This window comes from Mastigoproctus giganteus, chromosome 13 (assembly GCF_048544385.1).
Source record: "Mastigoproctus giganteus isolate SK-2022 chromosome 13, ASM4854438v1, whole genome shotgun sequence".
In the NCBI taxonomy this organism is placed as follows: Eukaryota; Metazoa; Arthropoda; class Arachnida; order Uropygi; family Thelyphonidae; genus Mastigoproctus; species Mastigoproctus giganteus.
Genome location: NC_143587.1, coordinates 39,327,184 through 39,350,515, shown reverse-complemented (window position 1 = coordinate 39,350,515; position 23,332 = coordinate 39,327,184). Strand labels below are relative to the sequence as shown.

Sequence of the window (23,332 nt, the reverse complement as noted above, 5' to 3'; positions counted from 1 at the left end):
AAAATTTATTGTGATCTGGTGTAAACAAAGCAAATGTCCATAATCATAATGGCAGGATATGTTTTATTTAATTCCTCTGAGTGGGGGACTATTGTTGATGTGACAACATGACATGACATTGATGGTTGTTGTATGTTACACTGATTGTGTATAGTAGTATCCCAATGCCACCACAATTTTTGGGGTTAACAAGTATGGTGGCATGGAAGTGGCACTTTAACATAATTTGGCATAAAAAAGAATTTTTTTATGACGACAATTCTCAAAGTAACAGGAAGGAAAATGAAGAAAAATCATTTTTTGCACTTCGTTCACAGATGCCCTGAAGCCTATTTATTGACCCCTAGGGAGGAACCCATGGACCAGGTTAAGAGCTCCCTTTTTAGATGTTCAGTATGCAGTAATATTTCTCTATTTAGGTAATAGGCATATGACATATTTTAATACAAAAATTTATTTATTTATTTTTATTATTATTATTATTATTATTATTTATTTATTTATTTTTTAATATATTTCATTATTTAGTTGCCTGTAAATAATTAATGTAATATATGTATTAACTTACAGAAAGGCTGTGGCTACCATCTGGACCTATTTGTACTTGCATTGTTGATAGCTATTTGTTCCTTTCTGGGTCTACCTTGGTTTGTAGCAGCCACAGTATTAGCAATGACTCATGTTAACTCACTTAGAATGGAATCAGAATGTTCAGCACCAGGAGAAAAGCCCCAGTTCTTGGGTGTCAGGTAAATTAAAAAAAAAAAAAAAAACTGAAGTTTCTCTTGTTTTACATTTGCTTTTAACACAATTTATAAAAACATGAAACTTTAGGCATGTATTATAACAGGTTCTAAGGCTAGCTAGAAAGTTGGGAATTTTATAGATAACGGAACAGTTAAAAACTTAAAATTCATGGCTAAAGCCTCAGACTACAGGAAAATTTGCAGACATATAAATTAGTGCATCATGTCTATATACAGTAAATTAACCGAAGTTATTATAGTGGCATCAGTTCATTACATCTCACATTGTGAATACCTTCATGACAAGTTGCCTATTCAATTATACTTTGAATAAGTAATGCTTCCCTAATAGAAAGAAGACTATTGTTATTTATTCTCAGTAGATACCACCACCAAGATAGTCATTTCAAGACTATTTGGCCCTTCATTGGTGGGTGCGATGGTATTACAGGCAACAACCGAGTTGTGAAAATAATTCTACAACATGAGAGATGCCAAATGGTGTTTAGTAGTTTAATACTTAATAAAATTTGTTTTTATTAAGTATTAAACTACTAAACACCATTTAGCATCTCTCATATTGTGGAATTCTTTTCAGAACTGGTTTGTTAGCTGTTATACCATCAAGGTACCTACCCAACCTGCAGATGTTGGGCCAAATTGCACTAAAATGGCCATCTGTGTTGTGGTTTCCACTGAAAATAAGTAACAGTAGTCTTCTCTACTGGAAAGCATTGCTTATTTGAAGTATAACCAAGTAAGCAACTCCTTGTGAAGGTATTCACAATATGAGATGTAATAAAACAATGCCACTTTAATAACTTTAGTCAATTTTCTGTATATAGATGTGATGCATTTGCACTTACTTATATGGTTGAACAATTAAAATTAATCTGACTCTATTGTGGTATTCCTGTAGTACAAATCTTTCGCCAGAGAAATTAAATATTTGATGGAGGGCTATTTTAATATTATGCAGAAGAGAATTATGCAAATTAGTTTCTAAAGTCACAAAAAAAAAAGCATTATTGGATACCTTGTGAATATCTCTTGATATTAATGTGTTTGCTTATTAAGTTTTACTGTAAAAATAACAACTATGCACAAAGCGACAGTGTGATAATAACTGCATGTTATTATCACAAACTTTTTGTTGGAATCTCTGAAAGTATGGGCTGGACATGATCAGAAAAATATCTATGAACATAATTTTAATATTCCATATTAGAATTACGGAATACCTTTTTAAAGCAGTAATCACAGAAGCCACAAGTGTATATACAAGGTATGAAATAAAGTATCCAGATTGGTGCAATAAAAAGAATACAAAGTGAAAGGGACTCAAAAATGGTTTTATTTTTATAACCTGATTGAACATGATTATAACCTGATATTGCCACTTATTGCACCATTCTAAAGTTTCTGAAAATAGTCAGTGAAGGCATCCAAAGAGATACTGCTCAGTATCTTTTTGGTCCCATTTTTATCTATATCCTCAACATCCTGAAATCTGTTTCCTTTGAGGGCAGTTTTCACCTTGGGAAAGAAATGTCTGCTGGTGCTGTATCATGAGAGTAGGGTGAATGGTTGACCTGATTGAAGGCACTTATTGAACCATTCTAAAAGTTTCTGGAAAAAGTCTATGAAGGCATCCAAAGAGATACCGTTCAGTTCCGTGGTTACATTTTTCTTTATATCCTCAACATCCTGAAATCCGTTTTCTTTGAGGACAGTTTTAACCTTGGGAAAGAGGAAGAAGTCTACTTGTGCCATATCAGGAGAGTAGAGTGGGTGGTTGATCGGTGCAATGCCATTTTTCATCAGAAATCTCTTTACTAAAATGACCATGTCCATCAGCATTATCAGTACAATCTGATGGACATGGTCCATTCTAAATCCATATGCAAGAACTCATCCAAAAGGGACCAAGCACCAAACCCTGTGAACAACAGCGTGTAATATTTTTCTATATTCTTCGGTATTTGATTCAAACATATGCTTTTCTTTGTGAAAAATAATTCTTAAATATAGAATACAAATTATTAGAGCATCCTGCTGCTCTTATACAACTTAGGATGCCTCCCCACCATAAAACATCAAAGGCACTTTTAAAACCAACAAACAAAGCACATATCACCCTGCATATGCATTCACTGGATGTAAAACCTGGCATTAGTAGAGTTCTCTCTTTTTTAAAGCCATGCTGCTTCTCTGAGGAGAAGTTATTTTCATTATATCTGATCATTAATCATTTGATACTCAACCATTCGTGTATTTTTGCCATAATAGCAGGAGAGCAATGGGATGATATGATCCTGGGGTAATTTAGAAGTCTTTCAGGACTTTTCATTAAAATTTTCAAAAGGGCAGCCTTCCATTTGGAGGTAGGCTCATTCACACAAAAATGAGTTAAATAAATCTAAAAAAAATCTCAGATTGTGGTGGTACCACCACACTTATAATCACTGACAGTCACCTTTGGATGGGGTAGGCTATTAATAACTGTTGCATGAATCAACAAGCTGGCAGTGCAACATCTGACAATAACACCCCTCTTTAAATCAGTTAACTTGACTCTATGTGCCACAAGAACTAACTTATGTCGCTCATACATCTTCCTTAGATGTGGTATGAGTAACTTGTTTATCTGGGATGATCCAGTGTTGAACTGTGAAAACAAAGGGTGTCTACATACTTTTAGGGGGTATTTTGTATTTATTAGTAGTGGGTTTTTGTCCCCCCCCCATTTCTCCTCACCCCAGCGAATGTCTCTGGGGTGAGATGAATAAGCAGTTTTACTGAGAATCTTTTAACAAAATAAAAATTATTTATTGTACTCACTGTTATACAATAGGATATTTTTAAAAATAAATTAATTTGCTGTTTTTTAAGGGAGCAACGAGTGACTCAGCTGTTCATCTTTGGTTTGGTTGGGATGTCTGTTTTCTTCACTGCAGCATTACAAGTAAGTGGGTCTCTGACGTTTTTTTTTTTTTTCGTCTATATATGTAGGTATATACAATACCCCCCAAAAAAACTAATAATAGCGATTACTAGTCAGCCTGTGCATATTTATTGAGTTCATACTTTTTTGCAAAAAATATAAAATACAAAAGCAATTTAAGTAAATAAAATAAACTCCTGTTATTGTGCATTTGAGGAGATTAACCCAAAATAGCACTATAAGTGAGGGGATCCCTCTCCTTTGGAGTTGTTTTTCGTATTTCGCTACTTATGAAGTATTGATTAATATATAATTTGAAAACCTTAGTGAACTATAACTCTGCAACTTTAATAAATTATTGCTTGGGAAACATGCTTTGTAAGAAGGATAGGTGGAACAGGACCAGGGTATGTCTGCCAGGGGCAAAGGTTGATGACCTTGTGCGGATATCATCTTTTAAGGGCACAAAAGGTGATATAGTTGTACACGTTGGCACTAATGATATTAAGAGTAGGAGACCAGCGGAATTACTTAACAAGTACAGGTCACTGTTGAAAAAAAGCCGTGAATTAGGGTTGAATTTGGAAGTGTCTGCAATTCTGCCCAGACATGATAGGATGGAGTATATGATGAGAGCCCTGTCGATTAATTCGGCCCTGGAAAGATTGTGCAAGGCTCAAGGGGGTAGAATTTTTTTCAGCCTGGTCTGTACTTGTTAACAGGAGAGACTGCTTCTACAGGGATGGGATACACTTAAATAGAAAGGGTGCAAGAATGTTTGCTGATGCTATCGAGGCAGTGTTAGATGGGTCGGAAAACTGCTAGATTGGGGGGATACAAGGACTAATAGATTAACAGTAGCCAGTGGCAGAGGTGAAAGTGATTCTCGCACCGCTTCTATTGGAATGAGCCGCAGCCTGGAAAACAAGATGCAGGGTATTTCAGAGACTGCTGGGAGTCACTGTGATACAAGTAAACACATGGGTTGTGTTAGGGTAGCTAAGAAAAAGAACAGGTACATGTATACTTGCGTGTACACCAATGCTAGGAGTTTAGTAAATAAATTTGATGAATTTGAGGTATTGCTCAAAACATCAAAGGCAGATATTGTGGGGATTTCAGAGACGTGGTGTCACACAGATATAAGGAATGCAGAACTGGAATTTGGGGAGTACAATGTCTACAGAAGGGATAGACAGGATAGGAAGGGTTATGCTATTAGTTAAGAAATACATAAAATCCAAGGAAGTGAAGCCAGTCGACATTGCTGGACAGTGCAGTGTCGAGTCAGTTTGGTGTGACATAAGCATTAGGAGATCAAAATTGAGAGTAGGAGTGTGCTATAGACTTAATGACTCTGATGAGTATAATAAGAAATTGTACAGGGAAATAGAGTGGGCCAGTAAATCAGAGAGTCTTATAATGGGGTATTTTAATTTCCCAAGATATTGAATGGAATTTGGGCGGCTGGTCACTCACACACTAGCAAGGCGTTTTGTGGATTTATTGGATGATTGTTTTCTACATCAGCATGTTCGGGAGGCAACTAGAGGAAGTAATACTCTTGATTTGATTATCAGTAGTGATTCTTCATGCATTAAGAATCTGCAGGTAAATGAACCACCAGGTGGCAGTGATCACAGTGTCCTGAAGTGGGATTTACTCAAAGAGGTAACTACCATTAGGGGTAAAGGGAAGGGTTATTGCTTTCTTAAAGGCAACTACGATGAACTGAGACAGTATTTAAATTCTATACAGTGGGACCAACTGATGATGTTACCAACAGCAAATTCAAAATGGGAAGCATTCAAAGAACTTATCTTGGAAACTACTAGGCTTTACATACCAACTAAGAAATATTGTTCAAGGTTTAGGCCTAAGTGGATGAACTAATGAGACGCTCTTACGAAGAAAGGCTTAAGTTTTGCAAATTACAGTGTCTGGAGACTAGGCACCAGCGAGGTGATCTGATTGAGGTGTATAAAGCCTTGAATTTTTCACTTTTAGTGTTATCTCCTATTTATTAAAATTTGTAACTTAAGCTGCTCTTGCAAATTACAGTTGTGCAGTTGGTCAGTAAGATCACACACACACACACCCCCCTCTCCTCATACAATGCTTGCATAAGCTGTGACCAGATTTTGCAGAATTTGCAGAACATAATGTCAGGTGAGAGCAAAGTGGTGATATAAAATGCCCAGTTCAGGTACAGCTGTAAAAATGTGTTTGTTATAAAATCTGTGGTAAATCATTTCTATAAATGGTGGCTTCCTTACTGATGCTCAAGAGATGGCCTAGTGAGTGGTGTACCTTTTGCCACATGCTATTTTTCTCACTGCCATAGTTCTAGTGGTAGCAAAAGTGAAACCTAGAGGCATCTGTAATTATGTGCAAGAAATTGATTTTTCCCAAGTACATCAATAAAATTAGACATACTTGACATAATAATTCTTCAAGAAGAATACTTTTTTATCCTCCAATGCAAAAGTATTTTTAATCTGAAGCACATTCACTGATGTTAGCATTAGTAGGGCATATGATGCAAGAATGCAAGCTTATACAGCATCAGCCAAAATTAAAAAAAAAAAAAAAAAACCTTCCCATTTCACCCATCCATTTGCTCCAAAAGTTTATCTAGTTCTGCCTTGAATTTATTTAAGCTGTCAACTTCCACAACGACACATGGAAGTTTGTTCCATCAGTCAAGTACCTGCTGGCTAATGGCAAATTTCCACACATCTATTCTACAGCTGTCTTTCCTCAATTTGAATCTATGCCCCCTCAGGTTCTTAATCTGAGCAAGCAGAAGTATCCCATCAGCATTGAGCTTGCTTGAACCATTTAAGGCCTTATACACCTCGATCAGATCACCTCACAGGTGTCTAGTGTCTCCAGATGCTGCAACTTGCAGAACTTAAGCCTTTCTTCATAAGCGCACCACTTTGTTCCTCTTGCCAATCTTGTTGCCCTTCTCTGTACTCGTTCTAGCAACTCTACATCCTTCCTGAAATAAGGCCTCCAGGCCTGTACACATTACTCAAGATGTGGCCTGACCATTGCCTTATACAAAGGGATAATCACTTCCTCATCTCTGTTAGCAAAAGTCCTATATATCATTAACAAAACTTCATGATGTGCTCTGGCAGCCCAGACTTCAATGCACATCATTTGCTGCAGGGATATCAACAATTGACAAGAGGTAAGCTATTAGAATCCTTTCTTGATGCTTATCAACTTGCCCTTTTGAACACTGGTGAGCCAACCTATATTCATTTTTCAACAGGATCCATGAGTGCAATAGATCTCTCGATCTGTATTCCCTCCATATACATTATTATGGAGTGGTCTGTTCTTGAAACCCACTGAACAGTGATCACCTGCCGATTCTCTGCAAGCTCCAAAAAAAGGCAAACTCCCCTTCACCACATCACTCTATTTGAAAATTTGGTAGGGCATACTGGAGTGAATATGCCTCTCATGTTCAGTTAGATGATAAAATAATCCAATCCCAGCCCATAGACAATGTCATAGAACATATTACTAATCAAATATTACAAGCTGCTACCACTGCAATGCCAAAATATTTACTGGGGAAACAGAAACACAGCAACTACCAGTGGAATCAAGATTGTATGCATGCCAAACAGGAAAAAAAATAGAGCTTGGAATTTATTTCGTAAATTTCCCACAACTAGTAACCTAATTAACTTCAAAAGACTGAAAGCCAAGTTCCGCCAAATAAGAAGAAAAGTAAAGAAAGTTTCCTGGATTAGCTTTTCCTCAAGTATAAATAAGGATACAGATAGCAGAATCATCTGGAGGCAAATACAAATGCTCAATGGCAAATATGTTCAGTCCCCAGCTACAGTACTAAATTGGGCGGGGAAAGAGTTGGCATCACCGGGAGAAATAGCAAATGCCTTATCGAAATCATTCGCCAGAATATCAGAAATATCCAACTATAACTCAACTTTCAACAAATTAAAGAATCTGCAAAACAGCATAAGATTAATTTTTCTACGATAGTTTGACACCCATACAACCAGCCATTCACATTAACAGAATTTCTAGGGGAGTTCAATAAAACACCCAGTAGTGCTGCTAGTCCAGATGGGATCTACTATATAATGTTAAAACAACTTGACAACATAGCAAAAAGAACATCGTTAAAATATTACAACCGAATTTTCTTAGGAAATACCTACTCTTCTGGCGTCACTCAATTGTTCTAGTCTTCCTGAAGCCAGAAAAGATCATATCTTTCTGCATAACTACAGGCCGATTTCACTGACTAGTTGTTTAGACAAAAGTCCTGAAAAAAATGGTTCACAGACAGCTAACATGGTTCCTGGCAACAAACAACTTACTAAACAGTAGCCAGTATGGATCAAAAGAACCGGTCCATGATAGATGTGATGCAAACGCAAACATCTGTAATGCCTTCATAAGTAAAGAACATCTAGTCACGATTAATCTCGATATTGAGAAAGCCTTCGATACCACCTGGCGATATGATGTACTTCAAGATCTTCACTCTTTCAGCTTGAGAGGTCAGTTACCCCAATTTATACAAAACTTAGTATTAGTAATGGCCACATGATGCAAGGAAGCCTATGGCTTATGCTGCACCAGCCAAAAAAAAAAATAATAATAAAATAAAATAACAAAAAATACATAAAATAAAATAAGAAGAAAATTTATAACTCGCTGCAATCCAGTCTAAACAACTCCCCTCGTAACTTGAAATTATGGCTCTTAGTTCCAGAATCATTTATAACCATGAAAATTTCATCCTTATTCATTTTTCTTATGCCTCTCAGAGCCATAAGCACCTCAATCAAGTTTCCTCTAAAGTGCCTAGTTTCCAAGTTCTGCAACCCACATATTCGAAATCTTTCCTCATATGGACGCCCTTTTGCCGATGTCACCAGGCGAGTTACCTGTCTTTGGACCCCTTCAAGAAGAACAGTGTCTTTCTTTAGGTGCGATCTCCACACTTGAATGCAGTAGTCCAAGTGTGGTCTAACAATAGCCTTATATAATGGGATTATGATGTCCTTATCTCTACTAGCAATTGTTTGATAAATCATCTATAGGACACTATGGATTCTCCTTGCAACCAGTCTACAATGCTGTGAGAACTTCATATCTGACCATATCGTAGTACCCAAGTCCCTTTCCTCCACTACCTGCTTTAGTTCAACTCTGTCAAGTGTTTTATATATGGCCTTAGTTGCTAATGCTCCTAAAAAAAAAAAAAAAAAAAAGCCAAGTGTTGTATAAGCTATTTTGTGATTACTGTTCCCCAGGTGTAATACCTTACACTTTGCTACATTAAAGCATAGCTGCCATTTTTCTGACCATCTCTGAAGTCTATCTGGGTCATTCTGATCTTTACATCATCTGCAAATTTAGACATCATGCCCTCTATCCCTTCATCAATGTCATTTATGAAAATCAAAAACAACAATGGTCCTAATACTGAACCTTGGGGAACCTCACTTCTTACATCAAGCCAATCTGAGGAATAACCATTTAACACAACCCTTTGCCTCCTGCTCTGAAGCCACTTTGCTGTCCATCTAAGGATTTTCCCTGTGATTCCAACCTGTTCCAGCTTATAAAGTAATCGCTCATGTGGGACTGAGTCAAATGCTTTGCTGAAATCCAAATAAACAACGTCGAGTTTCTCTAAGTCCAGCTCTTGAGTGACCCTGTCAAAATAGCTAACCAGATTAGTTAAACATGATTTTCCCTTTACAAAACCATGCTGAGTATCCTTCAGAATTCCATTTCTATCTAAGTGATCCTGAATTTCATCCTTGATCATAGTCTCCATGATTTTCTCTACTACTGAAGTTAGACTAACCGGCCGGTAATTTCCCACTTCGCTCTTAGAACCACCCTTATGTATTGGAGATACATTGGCACTTTTCCAATCCAATGGAATCACTCCCACATCCGGTGATGCTGTCATGATTAGGTTCAACGCACTCACTTGCCGCCTCCCTTAAGATTATAGGGTAAATGCTATCAAGCCCAGGAGCCTTACTGGCCTGTAGGCTCGAAGGTTTTTTCATTAAATAAACATGTGAAATTTCAACTTCACTCCAAGAATTTCTCATTGACATGAAAGGGTTTTTCTTCTGTAAATATCGATGCAAAGTAAGTGTTGAGATCATCTACAACTTCAGCTGGGGTATCTAATACTATCCCACGTCCATTACATAAGGATCCAATCTGGTTTGTCCTTCTCTTCTTTGCATTTATATATGTGAAGAATTCCTTATCCCCCCCCCCTTTACCAGCAATTTACCATAATCTGCCTTTGCCAGCCTAACCTCTTCAGTGGCATTATTACAGATAAATTTGTAGCTGTTATAGGCTTCAGTACTTTTTATTGCTTTGTAACTTTTCCATGCCATCTTTTTCTGCTCAAGTAATTTGGCAACTTCATTATTCATCCAACTTGGAATCCTCCTCATGGAGTATTTTTTTTTAATGGTATATAAGCATTCAAAACTTCTACCATAATTTGATTGTATTCGCTCTCTGTGAGATATCTACCCAGTTAATAGAGGCCATGGAGCGCCTTAAGGCATTATAATTTTCTTTCCTGAAATTATAACCCATTCCTTTGCCTTGAACTACTGCTACCTCTCTCTCTTCATCATCCACCGTAGAACTCCATGATCACTTCCTGCTACTGGTTTCTATACTGTCAGCCCTATTATGTCATCTGGTTCATGGGTGATGATGAGGTCTAGAGTATTCTTTTCCTTAGTACTTTCCCTGCCATGTTGTTAAAAATAACAATCATCTAGTTGATTTAAAAATTTTGTCCGCCATGTGAAGTTTCCTTCCCATTTGCTCCAATCAATTAGAGGCAAATTGAAATCACCCATAATAAGACATTCATGCTCACTTGCCCATTCCATTTGCATGTAGAGGCTCTCATCATAATCTTCACAATCACCTGGCCTGTAGATTACTCCCACTCTCATTATACCTTTGCTTCCAACTATTTCACACCATACAGATTCTATACTAGCATACGAAACATCTGAATCCGGGAATGCTTTCATCGCGCTCACACTACTTTTGATAAGAAGCATGGCCCCATCACCCCTTGTATCTTCCCTGTCCTTTCTAAATACATTACACATACTGTACTGAAACTCATCATCCCTTATCTCCAGGTGGCACCACGTTTCTGTAAGCCCTATTATGTCAGTGTTACTTGTCCTAAACAGAATCGAATTCACTCATTTTATTAACGACACTTCTGAAATTACTGTATAAACAATTAAGATTTGGTGTTCTTATATAGTTAACTACCCTGACACACCCCTTAAAGTTATTTAAGCTCTATTCCCTGGCATTTGCTACCCGCTCATTTGAAACGTTTTTGCCCTCAGAACACCTTGCTACTATGTTCTGTTGCAGTAACAAACAAATACTCTTGGGGTATGTGCAAGAATTAATTTCACCAATACTATCAGATAAATGCGTATTTACCGCTGACTGGGCTAGCCAGGTGGGTAAAGTGCCTGCCTAGCAACCCAAAGGTCGTGGGTTCAAATCCCGCCTCTGGCTTGGATCAAAGTACTGCAAAAACCTTGGTAGGTGCATTATGGCCACAGAAGCCGATGCGCCAACAACTACCAAAAAAAAAAAAAAAAAAAAAAAATTATATTACCCTTGTCCCCCCCACCAAGGGGGGGGGGCAAGGGTAATATAATTATTGAGGATACCTTAAAGATTTCCCTGAACCTTTAAGGTATCCTCAATAATACTGAGCTTGAGTCCCTGGCAAGCTCCCAGTTACATTATTCTCAAGGGCAAGCATCCATCTTTTTTCAGTGACTCAAATTGTTCTGGCAATGCAAACTTTCTACACAACAGAAAGTTTCATATATGAACAATTTATCCAAATCATTTGAGCAAGAGGAGGGTGTACTGCAGGGTTCCATTCTCAGTCCAACATTATTTTCAGTAAGAATTACAAACATGACACGAGAAGTACCAAATACAATAGAATCATACATGTTTGCTGATGACCTCATTATCTCTTGTAAATCCCAAACTATGAACACCATTGAAAGAAAACTTCAAATTTCTATAGCTAAAATAGAATCATGTACACTACAGAATGGTTATTCTCCAGCAGAAAAAAAAATCCACTGCATTCATTTTTGCAAAAAATACAAACTACATCTGGATCCAGAAATATTTTTAAACAATTGTCTGATTCCTGTCACCAATAATTTTTGTTTGTTGGGGTTGTTCTTTGATAATAAACTTAACTTTGCTTCCATATATCTACCCTGTAACTACTTGTCTAAAAAACCGAACATCCTAAGAGCCGTCTCCGCTATGTCCTGGGGTGTCGTCAGAAGCTCCCTCTTACATCTCTACAGATCCTTAATTCAGTCATGCTTGGATTATGGATCACCTACCTATGACTCCTCTAGGAAAAGCTCTCTGTTATGCCTGAACACCATTCAACATAGTGCCCTTAGGATAGCCGTGGGAGCCTTCAAAACATCTCTGGTCCACAGCCTGTATATTGAGGCAAATGAACCCCCACTGCATCTAAGGAGAAAATCCTTATTGTGTAACTATGCACTAAAGGTTAAAAGTATTCCATCACACCCTAGCTGGTGTACTTGTTTCACCCTTAATACACCATGCTATATCACAATAAACCTAATGAAAATCGCCTTGCAGGGCTTTGACTGCAAGAGCTTGTGATCAGTTGGAACATTAATTTTTCAGAATGTTTTTCTAAGACCTTGCTACTCCTGAATCTCACTGGACTGAATTCATACCTCTCTGTGACCATTTCTTTTTATGATGGGGAAACCTCCCTAGCTAATACAAACTTTCAACAGCTCCATAAATCGCATTCCTTGAAAAACTCAGAAAAAGTACATATCCACACTGATGGCTCCAAAACAGATACAGCTGTAGGTGCTGCAGCCATTTCATCCACCTTCTCGGTAGCTATGTCTCTTTCTGTTGAATGCAGTAATTCTGCAGTATAGATAATAATAATTCTACAGTATAGATATACTGCAGAATTATTTGCAATAAAACTGGCTCTAGATAATATAAACAACTACCATATCAATCAATCTTTGATATATACAGACTCCTTAAATGCAATCACTGCCATGCAATTTACCTTTTCTCCTTCTCACCTCATTCTTAAAGAGATCTGATCTAAGTTATTTTTAGTATTAAACAGCCAATCACAAGGAGGGACCCAGGTAATAAACATTTGGATGACGCTGTAAACATCACGACTCTGGATCATCCAGTCAAATAAAATTGCCCTATACAAACTACAAATTCATCATTAAAACAACATACAGGAAACGGCGATCTCACTTTGGAAAACTCAAATCAAAAATAAACTGCTGCACATAAAAAAAAAAAAAAAAAAAAAAAAGAGCCACAACTGTGGACATCTTGTTTCAGGAGAAGCAGGCGACAAGAAGTGATTCTGGCAAGGCTCAGCATCAGTCATTCGAATCCAACTCGCCTGTATCTGCTTGTGGGAGAGAACCATTCTCTGTGTTTCTTTTGTCAGTCACAGCTAACAATAAAACAAACACTCATTGAATGTCCCCAACATTCAACAATCAGAAAATTAAGTTTTAGCTCCCTATCCAACTTACAGGAACAGTTAACCTTATTACGTATTCTTGGCAATGAAGCAAATTTTGAAGAACTGTTTAATTATTTGAAACACATAAATCTGTATAGTAGACTGTGATCATAGTGACAAGCAAACCACGAACAGGCACAATATAGCCCAAGAGGCCCTTGTGCCAAAAATCCCAAATACAATGATAACAATCTGCCAGAGTTTGATAAACTTCTGGCATTTCCCTCCCTGAATATCTTCTCATGTGCGAATATAGATGTGAAATACTCATTCAATTTGTCATCTACCTGAGGATCATAAGTCGAACCATCAATATCAAGTGGACCAATGATTCATCCCCTTCCTTCTAGAGTTTACATAAGTAAAGAACTCTTTGCTGTTTTCCTTTGCATCTTTTGCCAAGGATTTCTCATAATCTGCCTTCACCTGTGCACTTAAATAGAAAGGGTGCAAGAATATTTGCTGATGCTATCGAAGCAGAGTTAGGTGGGTCGGAAAACTGCTGGCTTGGACAAATACACAGACTAATAGATTAACAGAGGTGAAAGTGATTCTTGCACTGCTTCTATTGAAATGCAATTGAGCAACAGCCTGGAAAGCAAGGAAATGGGGATTTCCAGGACTGCTGGGAGTCATAGTGGAACAAGTAAATACATGGGCTGTGTTAGGGTAACTAAAGTAGAAACAGGTGCATGTATACTTGCATGTACACCAATACTAGGAGTATAGTTAATAAATTTAATGAGCTTTAAGTGCTAGTCAAGACATCAAAGGCAGATATTGTTGGGATATCAGAGACATGGTGTCACACAGACGTAAACAGTGCAGAATTGGAGTTGGGGGAGTACAATGTGTACAGAAAGGATAGACAGGACAGGAAGGGAGGAGGGATTATGTTGTTAGTTAAGAAACACACAAATTCTAAGGAAGTACATCCAGTTGATGTTTGTGGACAATGCAATATTGAGTCTGTTTGGTGTGACACAAGCACTGGGAAAGGAAAAATGAGAGTAGGCGTGTGTTATAGGCCTAATGAATCTGATGCGTATAATGAGCAATTGTGCAGAGAAATAGTGGGACAGTAAATCAGTGTCTCATAATGGGGGATTTTAATTTCCAAGAGATTTAAATGGAATTTATGGGTTGGTTACTCACAAACTAGCAAGGCTTGTGTAGATTTATTGGATGATTGTTTTGTACAGCAGCATGTTCAGGAGGCAACTAGAGGAATTAATACTCTTGATCTGATTATCAGTAATGATTCTTCATGCATTAAGAATCTGCAGATAAAGGAACACTAGGTGGCAGTGATCACAGTGTGCTGAATTGGGATTTACTCAAAGAGATAACTACCATCAGGGGTAAAGGGAAGGGTTTTTGCTTTTGTAAAGGCACTGTCTGAGACAGTATTTAAATTCTCTACGCTGGGACCAACTAATGATGTTACCAACAGCAAATTCAAAATGGGAAGCATTCAAAGAAATAATCTTGGAAGCTACTAGGCTTTTCATACTAACTAAGAAATATTGTTCAAGATTTAGGGCTAAATGGGTATCAGATGAACTAATTAGACATGTAGAAGAAAAATGCATGGGATACATATAAATTAACAAGTGACACAAGCCTATGATAGATATAAGCTGGTCTGTAACCAAGTCACAAAGGAGTTTAGGCAGACAAAGGCAGATTACAAGAAATCTTTTGCAAAGGATGCAAAGAGTTATTTACTTATGTAAACTCTAGAGGGAAGGGGATGAATCAGATTGGTCCGCTTGATATCAATGGTTCAACTGTTGATGATCCTGCTCAGGTAGCTAACAAACTAAATGAATATTTTGCATCTACATTCACACGCAAGGAGTTATTCAAGGAGGGGAATGCCAGAGGTGTATTAAACTCTGGCAGTAAGCTAGATGATCTTGTAATAACTTAGAGTAAAGTGGAGGAGAAATTGTTGAAGATAAACATAAGAAAGGCACGTGGGGTGGATGGAATCTCTCTAGTTATATTAAAGGAGGCAGCAAAGGAAGTAAGCAAACCCTTAGCCATAATTGTGAGAGCTTCCTTGGACTCGGGAGCTACCCATAGGTTGGAAATATGCAAATGTGACCCTAATCCACAAAGGAGGATCAATGGGGGAGACAGGTAATTACAGACCTGTTAGTTTAACTTCTGTTCCAGGGAAATTAATGGAGGCACTGGTCAAAGAAACATTGCAGGATCATCTAGACAAGACTTCAGTTATAGCTCGGACAGCATGGATTTGTTAAGGGGAAGTCTTGTCTGACCAATTTGATTGGATACTATGATGTAGTCACAAAGAAACTGGATGCAAAGAATAACACTATCATATATTTGGATCTTAGAAAGGCTTTTGATACTGTTGCACATAGAAGACTGCTGCACAAATTGGAGCAGTGTGGCATTGGAGGTAAATTGCTGCTATGGATAAAGGGATGGTTGAGTGGGAGAAGACAGTGTGGTAATCAATGGACACTTCTCTTTATGGACTTTATGGACTTTTTTTTTTTTTTTCTGTATTCATTAATGATATTGATGATGACATATCAGGCTTAATGTCCAAGTTTGCAGACGATACGAAGGTTGGCAAGGTTGTTAATGACAGTATGCTGCTGCTGTGCAACAGGAACTAGAAAAATTGAGCAGATGTTCTGAGAAGTGGCAACTGAAGTTTAACATTGACAAATGTAAAGTACTGCATATGGGAATTATAAATGTTTAGAGATGTAAGTTCAGTTGTTATTGCGTAATATTCTTTGAGACATGTCTTCTCCCAACTGCTCAACACTATATATTTCATATGTATGCATTTCTAAAATCTGGAAAATTTTTAAATCTGACACCTCTCAATCCTCAGTGAAGCTGGAATTCGAAAAGTTTGCTGTATTAATAATAATACTATCTTCATTAAAGAAATTTATTGATGCTATGCTGAATGCGCGCGCGCGCACACAACACCACAAACAGACCCATCTAGGAAACACCACAAAAGAACACCCAGAAGACACCACACAAAAGTAAAAAAAAAAAAACGTGAGAAGAGTGTACAGATGCAACAGTGAATGGCTAGATACTGAATTTGAAAAGAGTGGCCTTTCTTGCTTCAAACTAAAGATAAAGGTAAACATCACCTGAATGAGACAGGTTAATCCTTCTTGGGATATTAAAAAAAGCAATGTAAATGGGAAAGCATTTTAAATGGGAGCCCTATAGAAGTTAAAAAAATGCACTGCAGTTTATAAGATTGACCATGGGACCAGAAGAAAAGAGCATTAAAAGTGGACGAGTGCTATAATGAGAGTTTACTGTAATAACAAATGTGTCCCCGTGCCCCCAAACCAACCATCTAACTTTAATCTTATGCTCCGGTTACTGAAATAGTACTGCTCTTGCCTCCATGCAGTAGGCCTGATAACTGGGACAGATGAGACTTCATCTGAGGCTTGTGTAGACAGGGTGTCTCAAAAATATTGGTACAAACAATTAGGGGAGGTAGGTAACATCTAAAGGAATGTGAATCGCATAGGAACCCATAACCGGAAACGTCACCGTAACTCAGTACATGGCGCTGTCCATCAGTTCGCAAGAGGGAAAATTTCTGGTTTACTCATTCAAGCAGTAGTCGCTGCACGAAGAGCATGCATCGATATACGAACTATGAGCTGGCAGACGTGCACCTAGTGTATGGATTAGCAGAGGGCAATGGACGAGATGCTCAACGAATTTATGGAGAATGCTTCCCAGACAGACATGTACCGGACCACCGTTTGTTTGCGCGTGTGCATCAAAATTTGTGCGATTATGAGTCATTAGAGGTAACAGTAATGTGGGCAGACCACATTCAACACGAACTCTCACCATGGAAGAAAGTATGTTAAATGCCGTCCAGAATAATCCTACTACCAGCACACGTGCCGTTGCCTCTGCCTTAGGAGAGTCTCGTTGCAGTGTACAGCGTGTCTAGCACGGCGAATCCTTATGCCCCTTTCATCTCCAAAGGGTTCATTTACTGCTCCCCCAACATCATCCTTCATGTGTGGCTTTTGCGCAGTGGTATCTCCAAGAAAGTGTTCAAGACTTGAATTTTCCAGCCTATGTTTTGTTCACGGATGAGGCTTATTTCACTCGGGGGGCTTATTCAATCAGCACAATGCTCATGTGTGGGCAGGTATGGTCGGTGAGTGCTTAGTCAGCCCATACCTGTTACCATCCCGCACGAACTCCACTAAATATCAGATCTTTCTTGAACAAGTTCTACCAGGGTTACTTGACGATGTTCCAGCAAATGTGAGACACAACATGACGGGGCGCCTGCCCATTATGGAAGGTGTGTTCTTGACCATTTGAACAGGTGTTTTGGGCATTGATGGATTGGCCATGGTGGACCCGTTGCCTGCCCCCCACACTCACCTGATTTATCGAGCCTTGATTTATTTCTGTGGGGGGACCCTCAAATCTATCGTGTATGAATCGCCTGTGGAGACGGAAATGGATCTCGTGGCGAGACTCATCTGCACTGTTGCTACTGTCAAAGAAACTCCAGGTGTGTTCGATCGTGTCTGCCAATCCATGCTGCGTCGGTGTCACACATGCATTGCATCTCGTACTCCATTGTTAATATTATGTCAAATAAATGTTTGCCACTAATTACTGTTTTGTGTCATTTCTGCTTCTTGTGCCTCTGCTTCTACTTTCCCGTGATGTTTCTGGTTATGTGTTCCTATGCGATTCACATTCTTTAGATGTTACCTACATCCCCTAAACATTTGTTCCAATATTTTTGAGACACCTGAGATGAATGGTCATTAATGGGAATGGGAATGAGTCATTAATGGGAATGAGAATGAGAAAAATGGTCATTATATCAGAAGGATGTTATATTGATTGTTCATAAAATCAGCAACAAAACAAGTAAAAGCTTGAAAATGTAATGTAATTCTACTAAATTTCTACTAATGCAATAATTTTAGTAATGTAATAATTAAATTGTAAATTTCACTACATAGGCTACATACCTATCGAGACCTAACAAGAGAATTGGTTCGTACTTTAAAATAATCTGTCAAAACACACTGTTTCAATGATACAGCATGTTTTAAAAGAGAATTATGAAGGTGCACGATAGCAGTTATTTCACTTTTGCAGTTAGCTTGAAAAAATCGACATAAGAGTTCTAATGCTTGATGAGCATCTTTCACTGAAACTTCTTGTTCAACCATAATAGGTTCCTCATCTTCATCTACAAATTTCAGAGGATTCCATTACATCTGCAATGAGTTCCTCTTCATTTGTGCATGTCCTGAAACATTTAATGTCTGCATAATCTTTGAAACTTAAGTTTTCCTGTAAGTTTAGGTGATGATGCACATGCGCAGATATTTCTGCTCTATTATTGTACTGTTCTTCAGAATTAATAGTGGAAGAAGCATACAAAACATGATCATTTAAGGCGTTAAATCCAGCATGTTTGAAGCAAGTGGCAATCACTTTTTCATCAACTTCATCCCATGCTGAAACACATAAATACGTTGCCTGCATGATGTTGATTTCACATTGATTTTTGCTTTCAAGACAGCACAATTTTGTTTAATAGCATTATTCGGTAGTTTTTTCTTAAATGATTTTCTTCCACTTGTTTGTAACATCAGTATCCATGGCTACATTTTTGCCACACTTTTTTGAAAGACAGGCCATGACAAGTCTTAAATTTCTGGAACCATCCATCTGAACTTTTAAATTCTTCAGTATCCATTTGATGTGCAAATGATTCAGCCTTAGCTTTTAAAAGATTACCATCTACCTGAATGTTTTCTGCAAGCAACATTATTAGCCGTTCCAAAAGTACCTTTTCAAGATCTGGATACTTCGCCTTTTATGCTGGAATCCTACCAGGTGCAGCAGATTTCTCTAAACTCTCAATCTTTTTTCTATCTTTCAGAATAGTGAACAGAGTACTCTTAGGAACGTGGAACTGTTTAGCGATCTCTGTCTTAGAATACACACCATTATCTACATCTTGAAAAATTGCAATTGGCAAAGCTATTCGCTTTCTTGGAGCCATACCAATAAACGTACACTGTAACTAATAACTTCTAGCTGATGTTCATTTGATTACCACACTGCAAGAATAGAGCATGGGAAAACTTAAAAAATGATTTCTCACTGTCAGCTGCAATTACTCAATATATTTGAAGTGTTCTGTCATTTTTAAATGTGAATATTATAATAAGAAAGTGAAGATTCAGATTAAGAGGTTGAAATTTATGGTCATTATAGAGAAATCCTTTTTATTTTCAAGGTCGTTATACTGAATATAAATTAGCATTACGTTAATGAGAAATTGGCCAAGTCCAACCACATAGGATGTTATAATGTGTTGGGACATTAAAAAGAGGGTTGCTATAAAGAGCTTTTGAGGCCGATTCAATAATAAAGCTGTGGACAGACACTTGCTTACCAATTAACCCCACCTTTCCTGAACTTCCATTCAACAGAAGCAGCGTAGTTTGAAAAATATCACATTTTTTTTATTTAAAGAGGGTTTGGAAGGGCTGGTAGGACCATAAATCAGTAAAGTAGTTACACTTAAAAGCATTCTCTTGCTCTTGGAAATATCATGTTCCAAGTATTCGAATAACTACTATAGACTGCAAGTAAAGATGAAATACCTACTGTAGTAATTCTATGTGCAAAAGGGAGTTATTCTATATCCCAGAAGAGGGGGATCTGCTAAGAATTAAAAAGCCAAAGAGTTAAGGCAGTAAAACATATTGATCAGATGATATGGAAACATTGTCCCCACTAATAATCTACTCATTCCGTTTGTTTTGTACCTACACCACCCATAATGTAAAAGCAGGATACTTAAATTGTGCAACATGAACTTGCTTCACACAAATCACATACATTTTAAATGTCAAAAGTGTATGTGTGAAATGTAGTTCCAAAGTACAGTCAAAATTCCCTACTTGCAAGGGATTCACAAATGTGTACATCGTATTAACAAAAAAAAAATGTTGAATATTACATGCCAAGAAATAAATAATAATAATAATAAAAAAAGGCATGCTCTCCCCTCTCCACAAAATCTCTCTATGCCCAAAGTAGTTTGTTACATTCTTAATTGTTTTAAACTTAAAACATTTTAGTAGTTTTGCAAAAGATTCATTTACAATTGCATTAACTGGACTAATATTTATAATACTAGTAATACAAGTATTTTATAAATACTTGTGTAACCAGAGAGAGATTATATAAATATTTTTAGGTATAGATTTTTGAAAAATTGATAATGAGTTGAATATTACATGCCAAGAAATAATAATAATGATGCTCTCCTCTCTCCACAAAATCTCTGTATGCTCAAAGTAGTTTGTCAGGTCCTTAATTGTTTTAAACTTAAAATAGTTTAGTAGTTTTGCAAGAGATTCATTTACAGTTCTGTCAACTGGACTAGTATTTATAATACTAGTAATACAAGTATTATACAAATACTTGTGTAACTAGAGGGAGATTACCTAAATGTTTTTAGGTATAAGTTTTTGAATGATTATTATTATTATTTTCTGTTGAATTTCTTTTTGTAGGTAGACCAGTTGGTTTTAGGATAGGGACAGAAGAATATTTTATTGTCAAAAACATTAAGGTTGTTTAACTTGAGAATAAATTAACTAAATTGCTTCATTTTTAAGTAGCATTTAAATCAAATGTGTATAGCTTTTATATTGTTTCTTATAAATAGTTCATCCCAATGCCTGTGTTGTATGGTGTGTTCCTCTATATGGGGGTCTCATCCTTAAAAGGATCACAGGTAAGATGAAATTTGCAAGTACAGCCTGTTGTGATGTTTGTGAAAAATAGGATTATTCAAAATCAGATTAAACTAAATTGTTATTTTTTTCACCAAACTTCAGATATTAAGAGTATTGGTATTAAGATTTTTGATTGCTGTCCTTTGAATTGAAGCATATGTTGAGTGTCCAAGGTATCAACTGCTCTGTCAAACACAGTGTAACTTGCTGCTTTATATAGCTTCTAACAGACTACACGAAGCAGTAGGTCAGATGCCAAGGAATGGTATTAAGGCTTACAATACCGGGATACCGGTAGTTTTTTCCCGGCATTTAAATACCGGTATCGATACAAAAATACCGGTTTTTCGGTACTAATTTAAAAAAAAAAATAGTTTATAATCTAATCACATAAAGGTTATAAAATCACCTTTATGTGATTATGACATCCTTGTCTCTACTAGCAAATGTTCGATAAATCATCGATAGGACATCATGCAACATTGCAACCTGTCCACAATTCTCGGACAACTTCATGTCTGACCGTATCGTAACTCCCAAGTCCTGTTCCTCCATTACTGACTTTAGTTCAACTTCACCAAATGTATAAGTTATTTTGGGGTTGCTGTTCCCCAGGTGTTAAGACCTTGCATTTTGCTGAATTAAAGCTGCCACTTTTCTAACCATCCCGAAAGTCTGTCTAGGTCACTCTGAAGAAGCTCTGCTTGGCAGCAATCATTAACTACTCTACTGATCTTTACATCATCTGCAAGTTTAGACATCACACCGTATATCGCTTCATAGATGTCGTTTAAGATGATCAAAAACAACAGTGGTCGAAATACTGATCCTTGAGGAACCTCGCTTCTTACATTAACCCAATCTGAGGAATAATCATTTATCACAACCCCCTGCCTGGTCCTCTCAAGCCATCGTGCTATCCATCTAAGGATTTTCCCTATAATTCCAGCCTGCTCCAACTTATAACGTAACTGCTCATGTGGGACTGAGTCAAATGCTTTGCTGAAATCCAAGTAAACAATGCCTAAATCCAGCTAACGAGTGACCTGTCAAATTAGCTAACCAGATTTGTTAAACATTATTTAAACATCATTCCATTTCCATCTAAATGATCCTGAATTCCACCCTTGATCATTGCTTCCATGATTTTCCCTACTACTGAAGTTAGACTGGCCGGTCGGTAATTTCCCATTACGCTCCTAAAAGTGCCTTTATGTTTCAATTTACACCAATCCCACGGAATATCTCCTGAGTCCAGTGATGCTCTCATAACTAGCCTTAATAGTTCAATGCACTCGCTTGCCACCTCCTTTAAGATTATAAGGTATATGCCATCAACCACAGGAGCCTTACTTGCCTGTGGGCACAAAAGTTTTCTCATTAAATCACCATGTGAAATTTTTTTTCAACTTCACTCCTATAATTTCTCATCTCATCTCATCTCAATTTCTCATTTGCATCAATATTTACAGAAGGGTTTTCTTCTGTAAATATCGATGCAAAGTAACCGTTGAGTTCATCTGCAACTTCAGCTATGTTATCTAATACTATTCCACGTCCATTTTATAAGGGTCCAATCTGATTTGTCCTTCTGTTCTTTGCATTTATATATGTGAAGAATTCCTTAACTGCACTTTTTGCTCTCTTCCAGACTCAGTAAAGATACTATAGTGAAAATTATACTTCACTGAATAAAACGTCTTTCTCCTTCAGAAAATAATGAACGTAATTCAACCATGGAACGCCAACGTGGAACAGAACATCAGTGTTCTGCAAATTCTTTCCAAAATAAGAATTGCCTGACTCCAACAAGATTTTAAAAGATGAACTTCAGTCGGAAATTAATGAAATACTTTTAACTATTTTTGCTAAAAAAGTTCAAAGCCTAGAAAATATGGACTGAGATCGTCTACGATTATCTCAGTACCAGAATAGAATCCGAAAGGGCGTTTTTCTGCTGCTTATCATATTGTGTGTACCAAAATTAGATCCATTTTAAAAGATCATACTATTGATTGCTTATGTTTCTTGAGAGCTCACTTTATTCAGACAGGTAGTGTGGATGCTTAAACATAAATAAACTTTGCAGTAACAAAATGTATTTTTTTTTTTTTTTTTTGTTTTTAGAATAAATGTA

At 37.2% G+C, this 23,332-nt stretch overlaps 1 protein-coding gene across 2 annotated transcripts in view; it reads left to right on the top strand.

Annotated features, from left to right (window-relative positions):
- The window catches only part of Ndae1 (Na[+]-driven anion exchanger 1), a 490,785-nt gene that overhangs the window by 385,022 nt on the left and 82,431 nt on the right, over nucleotides 1–23,332 (top strand). For both annotated transcript variants that reach the window (XM_090387778.1, XM_090387777.1), the window contains exons 18-20: nucleotides 571–749; nucleotides 3,639–3,711; nucleotides 21,126–21,194. In XM_090387778.1, the coding sequence (XP_090243904.1) occupies nucleotides 571–749; nucleotides 3,639–3,711; nucleotides 21,126–21,194 (321 nt within the window). The remainder of the gene's footprint in view (nucleotides 1–570; nucleotides 750–3,638; nucleotides 3,712–21,125; nucleotides 21,195–23,332) is intronic.